The sequence below is a fragment of the Ursus arctos genome, unplaced genomic scaffold (genome assembly GCF_023065955.2).
Source record: "Ursus arctos isolate Adak ecotype North America unplaced genomic scaffold, UrsArc2.0 scaffold_31, whole genome shotgun sequence".
NCBI lineage: Eukaryota > Metazoa > Chordata > Mammalia > Carnivora > Ursidae > Ursus > Ursus arctos.
In genome coordinates, this window is record NW_026622997.1 from 7,499,398 (window position 1) to 7,520,074 (window position 20,677).

At 42.1% G+C, this 20,677-nt stretch overlaps 1 protein-coding gene across 5 annotated transcripts in view; it reads right to left on the bottom strand.

Moving 5' to 3' along the window:
- Window positions 1-20,677, bottom strand: part of MYLK4 (myosin light chain kinase family member 4) — an 84,172-nt gene that overhangs the window by 13,680 nt on the left and 49,815 nt on the right. For 3 of the 5 annotated variants that reach the window (XM_048225732.2, XM_048225733.2, XM_057304851.1), the window contains 9 exons: window positions 11,740-11,818; window positions 10,944-11,394; window positions 9,445-9,743; window positions 8,161-8,266; window positions 5,628-5,721; window positions 5,444-5,553; window positions 4,364-4,505; window positions 1,514-1,584; window positions 572-700 (listed from right to left, as the gene is read on the bottom strand). In XM_048225732.2, the coding sequence (XP_048081689.1) occupies window positions 572-700; window positions 1,514-1,584; window positions 4,364-4,505; window positions 5,444-5,553; window positions 5,628-5,721; window positions 8,161-8,266; window positions 9,445-9,743; window positions 10,944-11,394; window positions 11,740-11,818 (1,481 nt within the window). The remainder of the gene's footprint in view (window positions 1-571; window positions 701-1,513; window positions 1,585-4,363; window positions 4,506-5,443; window positions 5,554-5,627; window positions 5,722-8,160; window positions 8,267-9,444; window positions 9,744-10,943; window positions 11,395-11,739; window positions 11,819-20,677) is intronic. The other 2 variants (XM_026511140.4, XM_044388714.3) reach the window with 1 other exon arrangement.

Genomic DNA, 20,677 nt, shown 5'->3' on the forward strand with positions numbered 1-20,677 from the left:
AACTTCCTTTTCAAAGCATTTACAGGGACACCTGGGTGGCTTAGTGGTTAAGCGTCTGCCTTTGGCTCAGGGCATGATCCTGGAGCCCTGGGATCCAGCCCCACATCAGGCTCCTCCACTGGGAGCCTGCTTCTTCCTCTCCCACTCCCCCTGCTTGTGTTCCCTCTCTCTCTGGCTGCCTCTCTCTCTGTCAAATAAATAAATACAATCTTAAAAAAAAAAAAAAAAGCATTTACAGCTGCTAAAGTCTGCCACACGCTCAGATGGCAAATGCCAAAGGGTCCCCTGACGAGTAAGGCTAGCCTTCGTCATTTAGGAGATCAGGACACAAGTTGCTTTTTAATTACTTTTAGGGCATTAGGTGGTGTCCTAAGAGTTAAAGCGATTACAAGTAGACATATATTTACTTTTTCAGGTGATGTACAGGGCAAGAACTTATTCCTTTCACCCACAGGATTCACAGAGCCCAGAAAGTGACTCAACATGGCGCGGTGTTATTTATTTGCTAAAAGATCTAAATTGGGCCATTATGCATGTGTATAAGTGTCAGAGCGACTGGAGATCTGCTTACAGCATATAAGCAATGACGCCCACACTCCACATGTCAGTGGGAAAGGAAACAAAATCATAGTTCACTACTTCAGGAGCAAGAAATTCTGGAGTTCCGAAGTTCACCTTCAGCTTCTCTCTGGGTTTGTATCTGGAATTCAGGAGAGAAAGTGGACGGATGGAGAGGGTCGATCAAACATCAACAATCGTAGAAACTGAAAACATGCAGTCTATAAGACAAAATAACTTCAACCACACAGCAAATTTTAAATCACAGGCTTTAAAGGAAATCGTGTGTTTAGGAAACAGTGTTAAAAACTTGTAAAAAAAGAAAAAAGTTCCAGGAGTTTGAGAGTCGTAATTCATACTATAAAACCTTAATAATCTGAAACAGTGGTGGGGAAAGCCGCTGAGAATAATTAGAACACCTGAATTCTAGAACACAACAAAAGGAAAACTGATACAACCCTTGACATGCCGATGGCTTGAGTAAGCCCATATTAATGAATAAATGAAATGCAATTATTTGCATCCATTTTATATTCATCATTAATGTGCCGAAGTCCACATATAAACTCTTTTTTCACTTAAGAATCTTGTATGTACCAGAACCCTTCGCGATCTCGTTTACACTACTCAATTTTTAATGTAAATCTTCTCTTTAATGGATAGAACGAATATAAAAGACTAAGACAAACTTACAAATTCTAAATTAATGTCTTCAAATTTAATAACTTCACTGTATGAGATTTTAAGTGTTCTTATTTTTTTCCTGGATACCTACTAGAAACCTCTACATATTCCAGTTCCAAAATCAGCAAGGTAAGGCTGGGATATAATTTTTGACAAGTTAGTTCTAAATGAGAGTCTAAAACCGAGAGGTATATCAGATTTATCTTTCCAAAGACAGAGCACCATCCTGCTGTCTACCTCCGTTCACACACCTATGTCCAGATACACATACCTTCTGGCCAATCCAAAATCAATAATTTTTATTTGTTTAGCATCCCGACTCACACACAGGATATTCTCAGGCTGCCAGGAGAAAGAGACACATTAGCAATGAAAACAACCATCATTCACTCAAATTGTCCTTGGACCACAACTAAAAATACAACGATGCTCAGGAAAAACATATCAGGCCTTTCACTTTGGGTCTGGCTCGTCTGTGTGGGTATTTTCTCCTTTAATTTTGTGGTGGATGAGGTTGTGGGTACCCTGCCAACCTCGCATTACCCTGCCTGTCCCTCTCCCTGGTTCTGCAGTTTACCATAATGTGTGAGTTCAGGCAGAGGCCTCTCTGAGGGAAGAAAGACAAGGAGCCTGCTTCAGTACCTGCCAAACAGACTGGTGGAGGCTGTCTCAGACTTGACATCTGCCCCCCTAAAATTATTAAGTATGAATTTCCCCCTCTTGGAGGAATATCTTTCCTGAGGATTTATGAGTTCCAGGAGAAATGGCCTGATTCGTTTAAACCCCCACACTGAGTATGCAATATAACGTGAACGCTCCTGACCTCCAGATTTTCCCTTTGTGCTTAGTCTATGGGAAAGTCATGTGTAAAAGGAAGACTTCCCCCTCGTTCATTCTTCCTTCTCAGCAATTCCAACGTTTTGCTGAGTTTGTTCTCAGTACCCAAACCCTTGACTAAGTGTTCCCTGGGAGTTCGACTCTGGTAAGACTTTGCTCTCTGTCAAGCCGACAGTCTTGGGGGGTGGAGAGGGAGAAGCATCGATAGTAGCATTGCAACTCAGTGTTTATGGAAGGTCTTACGAGTGTGCCTGTATTTGTTAGGTCAGAACCACTGACATCTGAGAAAAATAGGGGATTTGATTTAAAATCTAGATCATCCATGAAAGAGAAATACAGTTTTCAAAGAATTGCTTGGAACTCTCAAGCTCTCGTCCCAGCTCATCCCTAACAGCTGGGGTGCATGTAGCCGAGGTGCTGAATCCCCAGGATCCCATGTCCCATTCTTTAGGTGGAATCACAGCTGTCCCTCCCCTGCCTGTCTGGGTGGAGAGGAGGTTCAAATGAGATCAGAAACTAAGAAGAGCTTGATGAAATAATGTATTGTCTCCTTACCAACATTCAATGGACCATTTGGTTGGCATAATGTCTTTGGAAGCTCTTTTCTAAAATATCTCTAAAAGTGGGGTCTATGAGTAAAAGCTGTTTCTAAAGAAATGGATTCTCTAGAGGAACATTTGGTTTCGGGCTTAAATAACTGATCGATATGAATAAAGCTGTCCAATTGTCAAAGAATACTATGATGTAAAACTATGTTTACAGCTTCGAGGGCACTTTAAAAAGTTAAAAAAATTTTCTAACTATGAAATGAAAGCATATTCATTGACTAAGATTTTCAAAACACAGAAAAATATAAGGGAGACCATTTTTCATTTTTAAGTTACCTATAATCTCCCCTCCATGGTGACAAGCACTCTTAATATTTTGGGCCCTTTTCCTCCAAGGAGCTCTCTGCGAGGGATGAGTGGTCCTTAATGACCCATCCAGCTGTCGCCTTTACTATTATCTTTACCTACAAGCCATAACTAAAATTGCCCATTGCAAGTCCTCAATCAATGTTATGAAGCCACATACAGAGCTGTTTGACTTATGACAGGTCAGGTCCTAGTTTTAGTTGCCAATCAAATCCCTTTAGGCATATCTGCAGAATATCTACACTCAAGGAAAATTCTCCACGGAAATACACATTATCAAACTCGGCTCGAAGCCAAGGGCTTTGCTAATGATTTTCAACCTCTGACTTTGTCTTTTCTGTACCCCTTCCTCCTGCCTGTGAATGGGAGAGGTTGCACACATAAATCAAGCCAGTGAGGGCAGCTACGTTACAAGAAGAGAGGACCATGGAAACCAGTTTAAGGAAGTTAAATTTATTTAGCACTACAATGCCCAGTGACTTGCAATAGATGGTATGTTATAGAGAATATATATTTTATCTTATGATCATGCTGTGCAAGCAGGGAAATGGGAAAACGATTGTGCCACACAAGAAGAGGTAACTTATGATACTTAGCCCCAACATTAGAGCTGATCAGAGTTATTGAGCCTGGGTCTTTCACTGCTTCTACCTATGTATAGTCCAATTCTAGGCACTTCATAATGGGAGAGAGATCAAAAGGGGAGGGTCATTAAGTAAGAGGAGAAAGGCAGGTGGCTTGGCTCCCCGCTGCTCACATGGTTCTCCACCATGTCCAATGTGGTGCCAGCCCCATTCCCACCACCCTTCTCCTCTCCTCAGCATTTTAGCATCGCCCTTCTGGCTGCATCCCATTCTGCCATAGGTCTCTCTGAATGTTCTAGCATGCCCACAGAAAAATAAATCCCTAAAGTCCAGCACCTCCCAAAAGAGTTTGAGAGTGCTAAGGATGCTTGAAGAGCTGGAAAACGTGGCTACCACTAGGGAATTCTGAGTTAGCTAAAATCCTCCCACCTACTTATTCTAAAAATGAGAGGGGCACAGCAAGGATACCATGGTGGTGGTAGTGGTGGTGGTGGTGGTGGTTTTAATTCTAAACTTTTCGGGAAAGCATCTCCCATGTGGATTCCTTTCACAGAGGCAAGTTACAAGAATCTGAATACTAGTCCCTGAAGGTGGAGATGCTCAAATATTAGGGGGTGACGGAAGCCGGGAATGGGGAGATGACGCTAAGAATCCAGGTTTTTATTAATTCCCGAATATGTACCTCATAAGAGCATAAATTTCCCAAGCTGGCATAGAGTATCTGACGGGGCTCACTGATCCACGGGGAGGGGGGGGGGGGTTCATACCAAACAGAACGCGCTCTACCTTCAGATCCAAATGGAGAATGTACATCTGATGCATGTGTCTTATGCCCTCACATATCTGCTTGATGAACAGGATGGTGTCAAACTCGGTCAGATTGTAGTTGTCATCGATGATGCGATCAAACAGCTCCCCTCCATCCACGCTGCAGAGGGAAGAGACGTGAAGTCCTGAGTATGACTCCTTCATGAACACAGCTATTTCCTGGAGTAGCAGCTGGGTGTTTAAGCTCCCCTAACTCTTCCAGCAGATGTGTGTGCCCAGTGACGTCTCCACCTCCGTCACTATCTCAGCTAGATGATGCTTAGGCTCAGGCTCTTATTTCAGCTACCATCAATTTCACAGCCAGAAGGTCTCAAGGTCCCTGTCACCCACCCAGCAGCTGCAGCTCTGCCATTTCCTAACATATACGGAAGACAAAGAGGACCCTACAAGGCAGGGCGAGGAATCCCGAATACCAAGCACAGGTCAAACAGGGTCTCCTCAGACTAGTGTCAGTGCTGAAGTGCTCCTATGTGCTTCTGATGCTAGACATTTTAGTACCCAAAATTCCTCTTGCGCGATGATAAAGCCCCAAACGGAGGAAAGAATGAACTGAATCATAATACTGATCCAGTGTTATTTAGAACTACTCACTTTCTAGCTACTTACTAATTTTTTATAAAAGTCCATTTAAATGGAAGTCTCTTAGCCCCAATTATTAAGAATTTGATGTGAACTTTGTATTAATGATTAGGTCGAAAATAAAACGTAGTTCAAAAAATCACCTTCCTTCAGGTTAACCGGAATAACCTTTAGGCTGGCTTTGACGAGACAGCTCAGCTCTAAAGCTGGGTCTGTGATGTCATTCTACCTCTTGTCAGTAAAGTCACACACGGAGATGTGTATTCCTAGGTACTTTTCCTTCTGAAACTGATCAATTGTCGGCTATATGCCAGTCAGAATCAGAAGTGCTCCAGGCACGGATCTCGCCGCTTCCGCCGCAGGACAGAGCGACAGCCGCCTAGTCCCGGGTGCCGCGGGCCGCCCTGGATGCGCGCGTGCAGCTGCGCAGGCGAGGGGAGGGGCGGGGAGAACACGTACTACTCCATGACCAGGACGATGTCATTCTTAGACTCAAAGGCATCGTAGAGCTGAATGAGGTTCACGTGATCCAGCTGGTTCATGATGTTGATCTCGTTCTTCACTTCATCCTGAGAAGAAGCAAAGATGCTTTAGCGAAGTGAAGATAATGGTAAGGAGAGATCCACATTTGCACGGACTTTACCTTATCCTTCGTGCCTTTGATCTTGATGACCTTGGCCGCCAGCTTCAGACCTGTTGCTTTCTCCTCACACTTGTGGACCTGGCCAAAGCGCCCCCTGCCGAAGAAGAGGACGTGGTGCAGCGTGAGGTGGGGCCAAGTGGAAGACGCAGCTGTCGGGGCATTGCTCTTTGGGGGTTTGAATGAGCAAACCTATTAGTGTGTCTACTGTAGCCAATAAACTTCTAAAATAATGTTGAAGTGTGGTCTCTCCGTCACGAGCTGAGGGGTTTCCTGGCCCTACCCCAGACCTACTGAGGCAAGAATCCAAGGTGAGTCCCCAGAATCTGCATTTTCACAGAGTTCCTTGGGCGATTCCTACGCACCCTAAAATTCGAGAACTTCTGTTATAGAAAAAAATAGAATCCTTCTGAATACATATGAATGGACTAAGCTAGGCTTTGTAAGCATATGAACAATATAGGCTGAGGTCAGGCAAGTAAAATTATTTTTGGAAACCGCATATAAATAAAGTAATAACACTATTGCATAGAGATACACATAATAAAAAATATATATTACATAATCACCTATGAGATTTTTGACGATTTAGCTTGGATATAAATTTATATATACTTTGAAGGACAGCTTCTTACACATACCGAAATGCAACTCATGAACAATTTTAAAATGTGACTTCTTGCTTCGATTCCTGATTTGGCAAACTAGAACACGGGCGCCTCTTGTGCAGTGTGGCTATCATGGTGGGGGACGCAGGGGAAGCTTCCCGAACAACATCGGGACCCTAAGGCCCACCACATTCCTGGAGGACTGCAGAGGTGAGCATGGTGGCAACAACTGACAGAGGCAGGGTGGTGGCCGACTCAGTTGAGATCCCACTCAACTCCGCTACGTCCGTGCACAAACCGGCGGGTCTCGAAGAATGACATTCCCGTAAACATACGCCAGGGGAGGACCTTCATTCCAACTACCATTCCAGATGTAGTCTCTTTACCGGAGTCCGTGAACACAGTCGCAGCCACTTGACATGTGGCTACTGATGAAGACAATGCCCTGGGGGCACCTGGGGGGCTCCACGGGGGAAGCATCCCGCTCTCGATTTCGGCCCAGGTCATGATCTCAGGGTCCTGAGATGGAGCCCCGTGTCAGGCTCCCTGCTCGACGGGGAGTCTGCTTCTCCCTCTCCCTCTGCCTCTTCCCCTCCCCTTGCTTGTGCATTCCCTCTCTAAAACAAATAAATCAGAAAGAAAGAAAGAAAGAAAGAAAGAAAGAAAGAAAGAAAGAAGAAGAAGAAGAAGAAGAAGAAAAAGAAAGAAAGAAAGAAAGAAAGAAAGAAAGAAAGAAAGAAAGAAAGAAAGAAAGAAAGAAAGAAAGAAAGAAAGAAAGAAAGAAAGAAAGAAAGAAAGAAAGAGAAAGGAAGAAAGGAAGAAAGGAAGAAAGGAAGAAAGGAAGAAAGAAAAGGAAAGGAAAAGAAAATGCCCTGGGAATTGTCTCTAAGTGTCTTCTGCAAATAACTCTTCTTCAGAGAAACAGTGGCTGGCTTGCCACTGAAGTCCCCGACCACCCAAATGAGCTACTCGGTGCAGTGATGCTGAAGACCCCCAGGGCACCTACTCGAGTTTCAGAGCTCCCATTTGTCTCTTTGCCCTTCCTCACAGTCTCGAGGGGAGTTCTCTAGAATCAGCAGGCTGAGGAGTAAAGCATTCAGGTGGTGCCCCATGGTGGAGGGCTAAAGAAATACGGAGCAGGACGAGGAAGAAGGGACTTCACAAAGAGTGACCACACCCCCAATGACCAAATGCAGAAACACGCACTGGAGTTGCTACGCGTGTTTTCCATGTGTTGGTAAGTAACTTCGTGTATAGCGGTTTAAGTGTTCTGCCTCCTTTTGCTATTTCACGTAGATATGCTGACAGTAGGAAACTTTATAATTTAGACTTTAAATTATAAGATATCAAAGGGCGATGGTGACTGTCGTAGAAGAGGAAGGAATATCCCCCAGTAATAAATTTGGTCCCTGATGGGCTGTACTCTTCCTTCTTCAGGGAGAGACGGTGTATTTAGACATCCTTCAAAAAAACTCTTCGGTGATGGAGGCAATCAATAGAAATGGATAATACTAATTAATACAGTAACAACATAAATGGAAAACCAACGACAATGATAAAAAAAGATTTAATACATGCCACAAGAAACACACAGTGTTCACTCATCTCTATATTTTGTGTCTCCATTTTCAAGTTTTGGAAAGCTTCTAAACCTTCGGGTGACTCACTGGGGTTTCTCCCACTTTCAGACATTACAACATGGGAAGTAAAGCAGATAATAAATGTGGATTTCAGTCACAGTCACCACATCAACCTTTCTGACATCAGTAGCGATTTTCAGAAATGCTTAAAATCTCTTTAAAATGCTTGTTTATGATGTTTCTGTTTCTCAAGTCAAGACTGGCAAACATTTATGAAATCCTCAGGATCTGCCTCTTTGAAAACTCTCTTCTTTTGTGGAACGCGTGTTAAAATGGAGCAATACTCACCCTCCTAAAATTTCTGTTCGGCTCACAGTATAAAAGCTGTTGATGGCTGCTTGTTTGGCTGCCACGATACGGTGATTGAACGGGGCGGGAGGAGCCGGGACATCAACTAGGTGGTGAGAGGAAGAGAAGGGCCATTTGTTAAGCAGTCAGACCTCTTTCTGGCACCAAGACTGGGCCTCAGAATAAAATAAAATGGACCATCTATTTGATTCCTAATGATCCAGGGAATATATGTTTTTATTTCACATTATGGTCTGTAATTCATGAAGGTGACACCTGACATCTTTCAGAAAGAATGTCAGGATCATGAAACTATGGTTTATACCATCTTCAGGTCAACTTTTAGAAATGTCACAACAGTTGAAAATCTCTAACCCCAATATACTCCATACAGATAACTCTCCCAAGCCCAAAACCATTTAAGTTCGAAGATAAGAAAGCGTTTGCCCCCCCCCTTTTTTTAAGCATCACTGATAAGGTCCATTATTTTAATTAAAGCAAAGAGAGAAGGATCTAAGAGTTTCTTCATGTCATTGTAATGTTTGATGTAATTCTGTATTACTTTCCAAAATATTTTTAGCCTTTATTTAAGACACTTGTAAGGCACAAAGATGAATTTTTCCTGGCTGGAAATAAAACAACCAGTGAAACTGGTTAAGTACATACGCTGCAGCTCTCAAATTTCTCCCACTTCCCACCCTTCGGTCTAAGTGTTTTAACTCTAGTCCACGTCATGATTGGCTCTAAGACACAAACTCAGTAATATTCTTCCAGCATTCTTTTTGTTTTTCCGTGGTTTGCTTTCTGCGAGCCTATTCATTTCCCCATTTATTCCGTATTTAAGCATCTACTGCATGCAGCTTCTTACATGCATACAAGGATACAAGGGGAGGTGAGTAGATAATAACTTTGCTTTCAGAACTTTAAATGTATTCAACATGTAATTCTGGAGCACTTATCTTGTGCTAGGAAGGCATTCTGCCAAGTGTTAATATTTTTAAGAATTCAGATAATAGAAGTCTCCAGGAATCTGATTTGATATAGACATTCGTCTCTCACACCATAAATATGCTGAAAACGAAAGAAGTCATGAAAGAATTCTCTTGGTGGCATTCATCTCTTCAGACCAAAAAAAAAAAAAAAGTGATTGAATTACATACACAAATGGCATCAGCATGGCATTCTGTCTCCTTCAGGCTGTTAGGCTAAGTGAAATTTAGTTGGAAATGCTTGCTGGAAAAGGTTAAGAAGCTTTAAAAGGCTAAAACAAAAGCCATTTCCTACCCAATGGGGCCACCAGATCTTGCTGTCTGGAGGTCTGAGTTCCAGCGGCCTCCAGGGGTTTGCCTTGTAAGCCCCCCTGGGCTTGTCTGGTTTCCTGTGTCCTAAATGCGTGTCCTTCACCTGGACTCACTACATCTATTCTGCTCTTTTTGCTGTCCTCTTGGGTGAAGCACTCCTCGGTCACCCTCCGCTTGCTGCTGCCAGTGTGTTCTGCCTGCTCAGCATTCTGGAAAGTGGGCGCTAGGGCTGGGTGTTCCGGGATTCGGGATGTGGCAATGGCTTTTATGTTGCTGATACACCTGGAAAATAAAATCCAGCTGCAGCTCTCAACGTTTCACGGAGATAACTTTCAGATGGTCAAAATTCTTAGCACTAAAGCTTCTTGAACATGGTGCTTTGGTGAAGCTTCACGATAGAGTTGCTGTTTCAGCATTTGGGATAAAATGGGGCAGTACGCTTCTGCATCAAACAAAGCAGCACAGGAACTGGTATAGATAGATACCTAGGATCCCAGGGTCTCTCCCTGCCGACCTCATGGTGACCCCAGATTATTCCACTGACTCTTTACAAAAGCAGTCGTTTTATACCTCGCTAATTCGATCTTCATTTTTTTCACTTCCTTTTCTTATGGAAGAGAGAGATTACTAAATTAAATATACTAAAGGAAATAATCATCTCTCTGAATATTAACAGCAGGGAGAGTCAACCTGTATCGATGAAAGAATTGAACTAATTTCAGTTTTTTAACAGCTCCTTACCTTACTACCTTACTAAACACATCTTTGCAGTGATGGGCTTTCTTAAAAAACATTTTCCTTTATGTTTAATTCTTTAAAAATTAGACTTCTCCATGATTAGGTTTCAAATCCATTATTAATAAATGAAATAAAAAGTATATCTTTATTCCCTAAGAAACACACAGATATTTGAATACTCTGTTCCAAATAGATTCTGTGGCCCATCACAACGTAGAGTAATTAATTGTGATTGGCTACATAATTATCTGAACTTCTATGTGAAACTTTGCAGTTGAGGAAGGGTCCTTCGATAATCTACTTCTTACTCAATCCTCACAATATCCTAGGAAAATAGCCAATTTATTATGTATAATTTAAGAATTAATTTCTTAACTTACAGATAAATCTGATCTCATTATTCAATTCTTGATCTTAGAAAGGATGTGCTTTATATTGCTAAAAACCAGAACTTCTTACTTAACCTTTTAAAAATATTGATTGATAATAATCATTATCTTTATCTACAGTTGGTAGAAGAAAACAGTAAAAAATGCCTGAAAATGTCACAGGCAAGAAGAAAAAGTAATGGCAAGAGAACAGGACCAAGAAAAACCCACTGGGAAAAACCAGCTGGGAAACTGGTTTTCAAACCATTGTTTTAAAAACTCACTTCACTTCTCCTTTTGGTATGGCCTTAAATTGCAATGGCACATAGGTCTACCAAAAACATCAGTTGTAGGCGTGCAATGCTTTAAAGCCTACCTTTCACAGAATCGATCACCATTGGTTTTATTAACACACTGCTTTTTATTTGAACACTTGTCCAACACTGTATCATTTGCATTTGCTGGCCCTCCTTTCATCTCAACTTCGCTTTCACTAGTATCTTCCTTAGAACAAAGCCCACTTTTCTCTCCTTTGAACACTGGATGTTCATTTTTATCCACAGTGGCTTGTTTATCATCTCCAGCACTATTACTTTCTTGTCTGTTCAGTCTCTGTGTGCTCAAAATGTCTCTTGTGTCTATATTTTCTCTTGGCTCTATGGAACTTCTTAGAGCAAAATCTTCTACCTCGTCTTGTGGTCTTTCTGTATGAAATGTGGCAAAACTTCTCTGAACTAGAGAGGCATTGGTCTTCTCAGAATTTTTCTCGTTGAGTTTATTAACCTTTTCTTTCTCAGAGGAGGGTTGGTTCTTCTGGGAAGATCTCTCTAAAAGCCACAAAATATTTTAATGGAGGATGCATGTGATCAGTATAATTTCGGCTTCACATAATGGCATTTCTATTCAGGTTTCTCTTAATCAGAAGATAAAAGCTTTTGAAAAGCAAAGTAGACGTGAACACGACCAATTGACTGACATTTGGGGTCCCAAAGAGTTTCTAGTTTGTAACTAGTAGGACCCAAAGCCAACCAAATAAAAGACATTCAAACAGCGCTTCTCCCAACACAGTGCTTTATGAGCATGTAACTTCTTCTGAATAAGAACAATGACAACAGGACTTTGACAACAGAGCCTTTTTCATGCATAAATATCTGGTCTTCTAAAGATGTTACCTGTGAGGGCCGATGTCCTTTTGCCTTTGACAGGTGCTGTTTCCTTCAGACCAGGGTGTGACCGTGGCTTCTCCTTAGCCTGTGGACACACAATTGAATAATTGAAGTCACTTATTAATTACATCAGGGTTTCTCAACCTCAGCACTACTGACACACGGGGTGGATAATTCTTTGTTGTGGAAAATGTCATGAGCATTATAGAATGTCTTGCAGTATCTCTGTCCTCTACCCACCAGATGACGTTGATACCTCCTTCCCAGTTGTAACATCCAAAATGTCTCCAGAAATTGCTAAGTGTCCCCTGGGGGGCAAAATTATCCCAGATTGAAAACCACTGTATTACGTGATTCAAAAACAGGAAAAAAACACACACACACACACAAACAACACCAAAATTAATAGCAAGTTAGAGGACAGGACAGTCTTATTTAATGAAAGCGTATAGAATACAATATTTGAAAACAAATGAAATCACTACTCTAAAAGAAATTCTGTTAAATTCTGGCATAGTTTGTAAAAGAAGGCCCATCTTCATGAATGGATTAAAGGATATTGATAATGTGTATGTCACCTCTGACTTCTGTTTATATTGTCTTGATATAGTTCACATATAAATCAGATGAAAATGAGAGGATCTGTGTGAATAGGTTTTGTAAGCCAGAAAGTAGGAGACTAAAGTAAGCTTTTATAAATGAGCTTTCATATGGCTTAGAACAGATGGCCTTTTTCCTAGGCAGATAAACATCCTTCTCACAGTTCTGGCTTCTCTGAATTTGCTTGGCCAACTTTTCTTAAATGCCACATAAAAGGTAAACATTAGCCCAATCCACCCAAGTTATCACAAATTCTGCCGTTGTGCCTTATAAATTAATGAAATTGTATGGATGTCCAAAGAATCTGGGTTTTTTTTTTTCTTCGGAAAGGACCAGAATTTGCCTTAGGGTCACCTGCAAGCATGAAACGTCATGTTTAAGTGCAGCTCAGGGACATCAAGACAGACCGCTACTGTACTTTTAAATAATCCAAGGGCAGTCTCATAGGTTCAGAGAATTTCCATTTTTCAGAAACACAAAGGTATGTTTAGTAAATCTGTGGAAAACCAAAATTAGAGATTACAGCTTCAGAGTTTGTAACTTCCTCTCCTAAGTGAAAGTGTGGGACAAAAGTTCTTCAACTTCCTCAGGCAAAGCCAGCTGCTTTCTCCTCCGCTCACGGCACGTGCACCCACCCCAGCATCACTGGCAACACTTTTAAAAAACATATTTTCCCATGAATTTCCCACTAGCCTGAAGGCCTTGCTTAAATGGGCAGAAAGACTGATTCATCTTTGAATCTCTGGCACTTAGCCCTGTGACTAGGACATAGTAATGATGGCGGTGATGGTGATGATAATGGTGATGATGATGGTGGTGATGATGATGATGCTGGTGGTCGTGATGGTGATGACAATGGTGATGATGATGGTGGTGATGATGATGATGCTGGTGGTCATGGTGATAATGATGATGATGATGAGGGTGACGGTGGTGGTGGCGATGATGTCAATGATGATGATGGCTAATATACACTAAGCACTGTCTACATACCAGGCACATTTCGAAGCATATTATTAACTCAGTTGATCCTCATAGCAACCCTTTGGGATAGATACTATTAGCCACACTTTATACTGAAATCAGGTAATTTCCAAGCATTTATAAAGTTCCGAAATTGTCGAACCAGGATTATTGGTCAGCTGTCTCCTTCATTCTGTGCTCTTAACTACTACGTTGTACTCTCACTTAGAAAGAAATAGATTACAGGCAAGGTGTGTTGTTAGTATTTATCGAGTATCTATTGCACAGCCAGTACCACAGGGGATAAGAAGGAAGATTAAGAGAGAAGGGTATAAAATGGGAACACGTCAGTAGAGTGAAGAAATAAATATTTGCCAAACAATTAGAATTAACATGGAAGAAAGACAAGAGAGAGAGAATCTAAGTCCAATTTTGAAAATGAGTCAAATTAGCCAAATAAGATAGTTTTACAAATTGTGTTTAAGATATTGTATAATTTTGTTTTTCGGTGCTTCTCTTTCGAAATGAAAACTCCGGACGGATAGTATTGTGCTTCAGGATTTACCCTGGATGACGTGAACATAGATGGACTTGATAATGAAAACTGGTATGTATCAATCAGTTTCAGTTCATCAAATTAGGTAAAATTGAGAATTTGGTGGTAAGACTCCATGGAGTACCAAATTGATGAGCGTTTGCCTCTAAGGTCACGCAGGTGTTGGTGGCAAAGGTCCGGGAGTTGTGCTAGCATTCTTTGGGTAGAGCAGTTGGAGTTGACCAACAGGAGAAGCTGTCGATTCCCAGGCATGTGAGAAACCAGCTTCCAGAGGAGGCTGGTTTTTTTCTTTGTCAATTATATATCACATATGTTTTACCACTTAAGTAATGTAAGGAGGTCTTTATTCATTGCCACAGGCTATTGTATTTTCATTTCTCTATGTAATACTGACATCTAGAGGAACTTCGAACTGAGTTTCCAAAAGGGCAGAAGCTGTATTTCTCCTTTCCTGTTTCTGGACAGCAACTTCAGTATGAAGAGTTTTTACTGTGTGTTTCCATGTTATCTGTAGAAGTCGCAAAATAGGAAGCACAAGTCTGTAGGCTTGTATCTTGTTCCAAAGTGAACATATTTTCTACTGATGAGAGAGGACACGACCGGACTGTTAGGCATGACGTTCCCATAAGGATTACTACCACCCTCCGTAAATGATACAAATCACGTCAGAGACTATGTTCCTTTGCTAAATTCACACTGATGACCACGATGAGCATGAGGACTTCATTTCATTCAAATTCACTCATTATTCCTTCGCTTCATTAATACTTCTTATTTGCATATGGATTCATTTCGTGACCAATTACTCATTGCTTTTATAATAATCCATCGATGTATTTAGAATGACATACAGAAGAAAGGAGACCCAAATGCCCAAGTACTTTAAAACAAGTTCTGTTCTCTCCACTCTGTAGAGTTTTCTAGACTGGTGTCCCAAGTGGGGCGTATGTAGCCGGAGTGTGTCCAAAGTAGTCTTCAGGTTGTGTAAAGGAAATGTTAGAACTCATTTCTATTTGTTTTCCATTCTTTTAAAATTTATATTTTATATATGTTGTAAAACATGTATGAATAAAATTGGACAGATATACAATTTACAAGTATCTGTAATATACTAAATTTATTTACAAAAATAAATATACATGTATTGCTTATCAATGTGCATAATTTCTGAATAAACATATTGGGATTTGCTTAAATGCATTTTCCCGATCGCAGTACAAAATCAAAATACTTTGGAGACCGTTCTTCCAAATAACACCATTTCTTAGGTTCTGATTTTCTGAAATATGTGCTTTAGAGAAGAATCATTCTAATGAGCAGGTTCAAGAACAAGTACATAATTTGAACAATCAGCTCGTTTCTTTCAAAGTGCTTTTAAGAGGTGGAGATTCATTGCTTAATGACGATTTTGACCATTTAGACCAATCGTACGCACGTTCTCCTCTTGTCTCCGTGCAGTTTCACTGACTGCCATAGAAACAAGAGCTGAGCAGGAAGGCAACAACCTTCCGGAAGCGTGTGCCCCCCGACCTAGTGCGGAGCGCACTCCCACCTCGGACCACAGCCTGTCCCCATACGACACTACAACTCTACTCCTCAACGTGGTGGAACAACCAAAAGGAAAATTCGTTCTGTCGAATGACTGCCTCATCCCTCTTCATTTCCTTTCAATAAAAATCAACTTTAAAAACCCATCCGAAAGTGGATTTAAACTTTCAAAGGACAGAAAGGAAAAGAGCTACTGCGCCCTCTGGACGCCCACAATGCCGTGATCATCTTCTGGGTGTTGTATGGTCACTTGACATGCCTGTCCCCTCACTGGGATATGGACCCTTCTCTTCACCATTGCTTCCCCGGCACCACGTGCTGAATATGCTTGGTGAAGCCACGAGAGATGCTTGGTGCAGTAAAGGAAAGAAGTCTTGCAGGACTGGCGCCCTCATTCTGACAACATTCTTTTTTTTTTTTTTAAGAGTATATACGTATTTTTTTTATTTTCTTTTTTTAACTTTTTTTATGTTCAGTTAGCCAGCATATTAGTTTTTGATGCAGTGTTCAACGATTCATTAGTTGCGTATAACACCCAGTGCTCATCACATCACAGACCCTTCTTAATACCCATCACCCGGTTATCCCACCCCCCCGCCCCCCTTCCTTCTGTAATCCCCAGTTTGTTTCCCGGAGGCCAGAGTCTCTCATGGTTTGTCTCCCTCTCTGATTTCTTCCCCATCAGTTTTTCTTCCCTTCACCTGTGGTCCTCCGCACTATTCCTTGTGTTCCACATATGAGTGAAATCACATGATAATTAACAATATTCTTTAATCAGGCTGTGTCATGGAAAAGCCCAACTCCCGAAGCACCACCCGAAATGTATCCCTATCACCGATGCTCATATCCTTTGCATCACTTAACTGATGGTGAGTGATATCTGCAGTCTTGATTTGGAGATTATGGTTGCAACAGAAAACTGTTTTCTTACCATCACAATGGAACATGACTAACTAACTGAGCTGAGGGCTTGTCATATGACTGCCATGGAGATGCCAAGAGGAACATTTTCTGGTAATTTTAACCTGATGCCTAGAAATACAAAAGCAAAATGATAACAATTTATAATGACTTTGTTCAACTTTGATTGGGCTCATCATGGGAGAGAGAAAAAAAATAGAGCCTAAAAGAAATACAAAAAGAGGAATTTTCAGAATACCAAAACTACATTTCCTTATTTGAGGATAGAAGATAATTTTAGAAATCATTTGTAAAGTGAATCTATTTCTTTTCATCTTCAGGGCACACTCAGATTCATGCTTATTAAGTGAGACTCCCTGAGGTCCCCGGCTGATAAAAAGAATGTTCACGAACCATAACCTGTTTCATGGTCCATGGGGACTGGTGTGGAATAAGGCAGGACAGGATCCAACTGACCGGATCCAGGAAGGGAAAGTGCTCATCTTGGCCTCAGGACTCAGTAAGCAGACCCTCCCTGTGCTGCTGAGAACATCAGGGATAATCAAACAGTCACCTGAGAAAATAACCCTGCCAGGAAAATTAAAGCCTTCGATGCATCCACTGTTATATGGACAGTGCTTCATTCAGAAAGCAAGAAAATAGAATTCCTCAAGGATATATATCCAAAAAAAGGCCTGAGGGGCGCCTGGGTGGCTCAGTCCTTAAGCATCTGCCTTTGGCTCAGTGCGTGATCCCAGGGTCCTGGGATCGAGCCCCACATTGGGCTCCTCCACTGGGAGCCTGCTTCTTCCTCTCCCACTCCCCCTGCTTGTGTTCCCTCTCTCGCTGGCTGTCTCTCTCTCTGTCAAATAAATAAATAAAATCTTTTTTTAAAAAAAAAAGGCCTGAAATTAAAGGCTGGTTCAGGAAAGTCTAACTGGACCATCTGTCAGGTGAAGATACATGGTAATTTTACTTTTATTTGATTTTAAGATGTATTGAGCAGAACTATTAAAAAAAAAAGAGCATGCTACCACATTTAACCATCTCCTCTAGCAGGAAATGTTTGACTAGAGAACAGCACTGGTCAAATGCACTGTATCAGGTTATTCCTTATTGACTAGACTTTTCTTAATTTAAATACACTTTCAGGTTTTCTTATTCCAATAACCGCCTTGCTATGGCCAAGCCCGTGCCGGCCACATGTTCAGTCCTGAGGCGGTGTATGAAGCCTGGTCAGGGGGTGGCAGACCCCTAATATCTGCCCACCACCCCAGGGGCCAGGCCAGGCTGTGGATGAGAGCTCTGTCATTAAAAACATTGGCTCGCCTCCATTCTTTTATCCAGCCTGCCGTTGTTGATTTTAGAAGAAGCAGTTAGAACAAGTTCAGAATCTTCACCTAAATGTTTAGCCACCTCAGGTACTTTGATCGTATAGATTGTGTTTTTTTCCGTATCTTATGCCTGATGGATAAGCTCACCCAATACATTTTATACAGATTCATATTTTTGTATTTCCTTCTCATCATCAATGCTCCTGTCCTCCCCACACAGAAAATGCTGAGCCCTCTGACTCATAACTGCTCATTTTTCCCACTCGAACTACTCACGTGACTTTGGTTGGCTACACATGCTATCCCCCACCTTGCAGGCCCAAACCCTCCTTTGTTCTAACAAGGTCAAAACTGGGAGGGGGGGATTTGAAAATATTTGATGCATGGGTTCCATCCCTAAGAGGGGGTGGGGCAGCACACTATTATTTTTTCTAATATCCTCCCCTCCCCCCACCGCACAACCACACACACACACACACACACACGCACGCACGCACACGCACACGCACACAATTAACTCCAAGGTACTATAAAGGTTGGGAGCCACTGCTTCTGTCTGCTCAGCTCCTCCCACTCTGGGTTGTTTTGTTGTTTTGTTTTTTCCTTGAATCCTTCTTACCACCCAGGCTGCCGTGCCACAGTTCTGAATGATAGCAATAACACTGGAGACGTGGTGTCTCTCCTAATCCCGAGTTCCTCTCACCCACCAGCAAGGGTCTTTGATCCTCTCCAGGATGCATTATCCCCCAAACCACTGCCTCTTCCTTGCCGGCCACCCAGGGACACATGTGTGGAAGTGAGACTCAGGCAGACTGCTCCAGAGACCGCAAAGCCTCCCCTCCAAAAGTGAGCTCAGGGGCATCCAAGGAGGGCAAGCCAATAAAAAAGCCAGCATTTCCAACCACACCTGAAATCCTCTGCCTGGCTTCCTGGTCAAAGCTTAGTTAATTGAAAGTGATTTAATTCCTCCCCCAAAATGGAGGTGAGCAGAAGAGGGGAGGACTCAGGGTAAGTGGAGAAACACCACTTCACAGGGTGTAGAATTATTTATAGCCCTTTACACAAAAGTATATCTGAGAACCATAAATGGTGGCATGCTCTGCCGTCTTGGGATTCTGCCACCAGAAAAGCAAGCACCTGAGCGCTTCAAAACCTGTGCGGCAAGATTACCAAGAAAGTACAACAGCGTGTGTGTGTGTGTGTGTGTGTGTGTGTGTGTGAGACAGAGACAGAGACAGAGACAGAGACAGAGACAGAGGAGAGAATAACCAATACAAATGCAAGTATAAATGGGATTACAGCTCCTTGATGTTCATTTGATAAAATGAGTCTTACTTAGTCAGATTGCTCTTTTATACTACACAAGACCCAACCTTGGAATGTTTTCACATGAAGTATACAGTGTTTTTTCATCACCTAATAAAACTCTTCTATTTCTTCCTGCCGCAGACAGTTTTACAAGCATTCATTTCACATAGTGTTCTCAGTGTGCTTTTTAATTTTTATTTTAGGTTCACTTTTATCACTCCATCTCCTGTCTCCTGCTCTGAGTAAGCAATCAGCGTTCTAGTCCAGCCTCTCCCCACAGGCTGGCTCGTGGAAGTAGCGTCTGTTGGCAGAGGCTCCCGGGGAGCTCAGTGTTTCCTCAGGTGAGGTGATGTGTGGTCCCACAGCTTGTTAGGGAGGTTCGGAGATTTGAACTTAGATTCACTGAGCAAAATACCTAACCTCCTCATGGTTTGCCTTTCCATATCTTGCCCTGCACGGCAAATTTTGCAAGCACGCTACAAAGTAGCTTTAAAAAGTTATCTCTGAAAGGCAATGAGAAGCTGCAAAGCTCTTAAAAAGTCCCTGCATTTGGAATATGTAATCCAAACTCAGTAGATAGAAATAATCAGTCATGACTACCCCCAAACCCTTCGTTGTCTAGTCCCTTCTACTCAAACTTGGTCCCTGGACAGCAGCAACCTGGGAGCTGGTTGGAAGTGGAGACTCTCAGCCCTGCCCTCCACTTATCCAATCAGAATCTGCACTTTAACCATTCGCCAGGTGGTTCCCACGCCCATTAAAATGTGGGAAGCACTGATCCAGATAACATCCATAATGACTTGGTGCAAAGAAATATTTCATGAAATATCTGTCATGGCCGCTAGTATTTCTTTGAATCTGGCCTCCATCCACAAAGAGCCATTGTCACACTTGGTTAAGCTCAGGGGGAGTCTTGTGGAGAAAGCAGAGAGGAGCCAACAAACGCTCAGCTGGTCTGGATGTCAGCTGCCCTTGGGGGAAGTGGTCAGTGGAAGTCCAGAACTGTAGAGAATATTAGCGAGCTTTGAAGAATGTCCAGAATTTTGACACTGGCCCAAGGAGTCCTAGCAAGGACTCAGAAGTGTATGCAAGACCTGATATCATGTACCTAAAATTTTCCACTGATCTCTGGGGTCTCTACCAAACTCAGATCTCAGAGAAAAGCAACATTAAGGTGTAAAGTTTCTGCTATGGGCGGAAAGTGTGTGTCCCGCCAAAATTCATATACTGAAGCCCTAACTTCCAATATGATAGTATTAGAAGGTGGGGCCTTTAAGTGGTAATTAGGTGTGGATGATGTCACGAGGGTAGAGTCTTTATGGTGAAATCAGTGTCTTTATAAGAAGAGGATGAGACTAGGGCCTTCCTCTGTCTCTCTGCCATGGGAGGATACAGAGATAATGCAACTGTCTGCAAGACAGGAAAAGGGTTCTCAGCAGAACCAGACCATACTTGGGACCCTGATCTCAGACTTCCAGCCTCTAGGACAGTGAGAAAGAAATTATTGTGTAAGCCACCCAGTCTATGGTATTTTGTTACAACAACCTGAACTAAGACAGGTACAGGCAAACTGTGCCAACGGTCAACTCTAGAGAATCAGAAATATATTCTGATCAGTTCCAAAATGCGAAGAGTAAAGTTAGGATTATTAATATAAGTGCTATAACTTGGCTGCTGTACAAAGGTGACTATCAACTGCTTAAAAGGAACAAAAAGTAATTTTATTTAGCCCAGT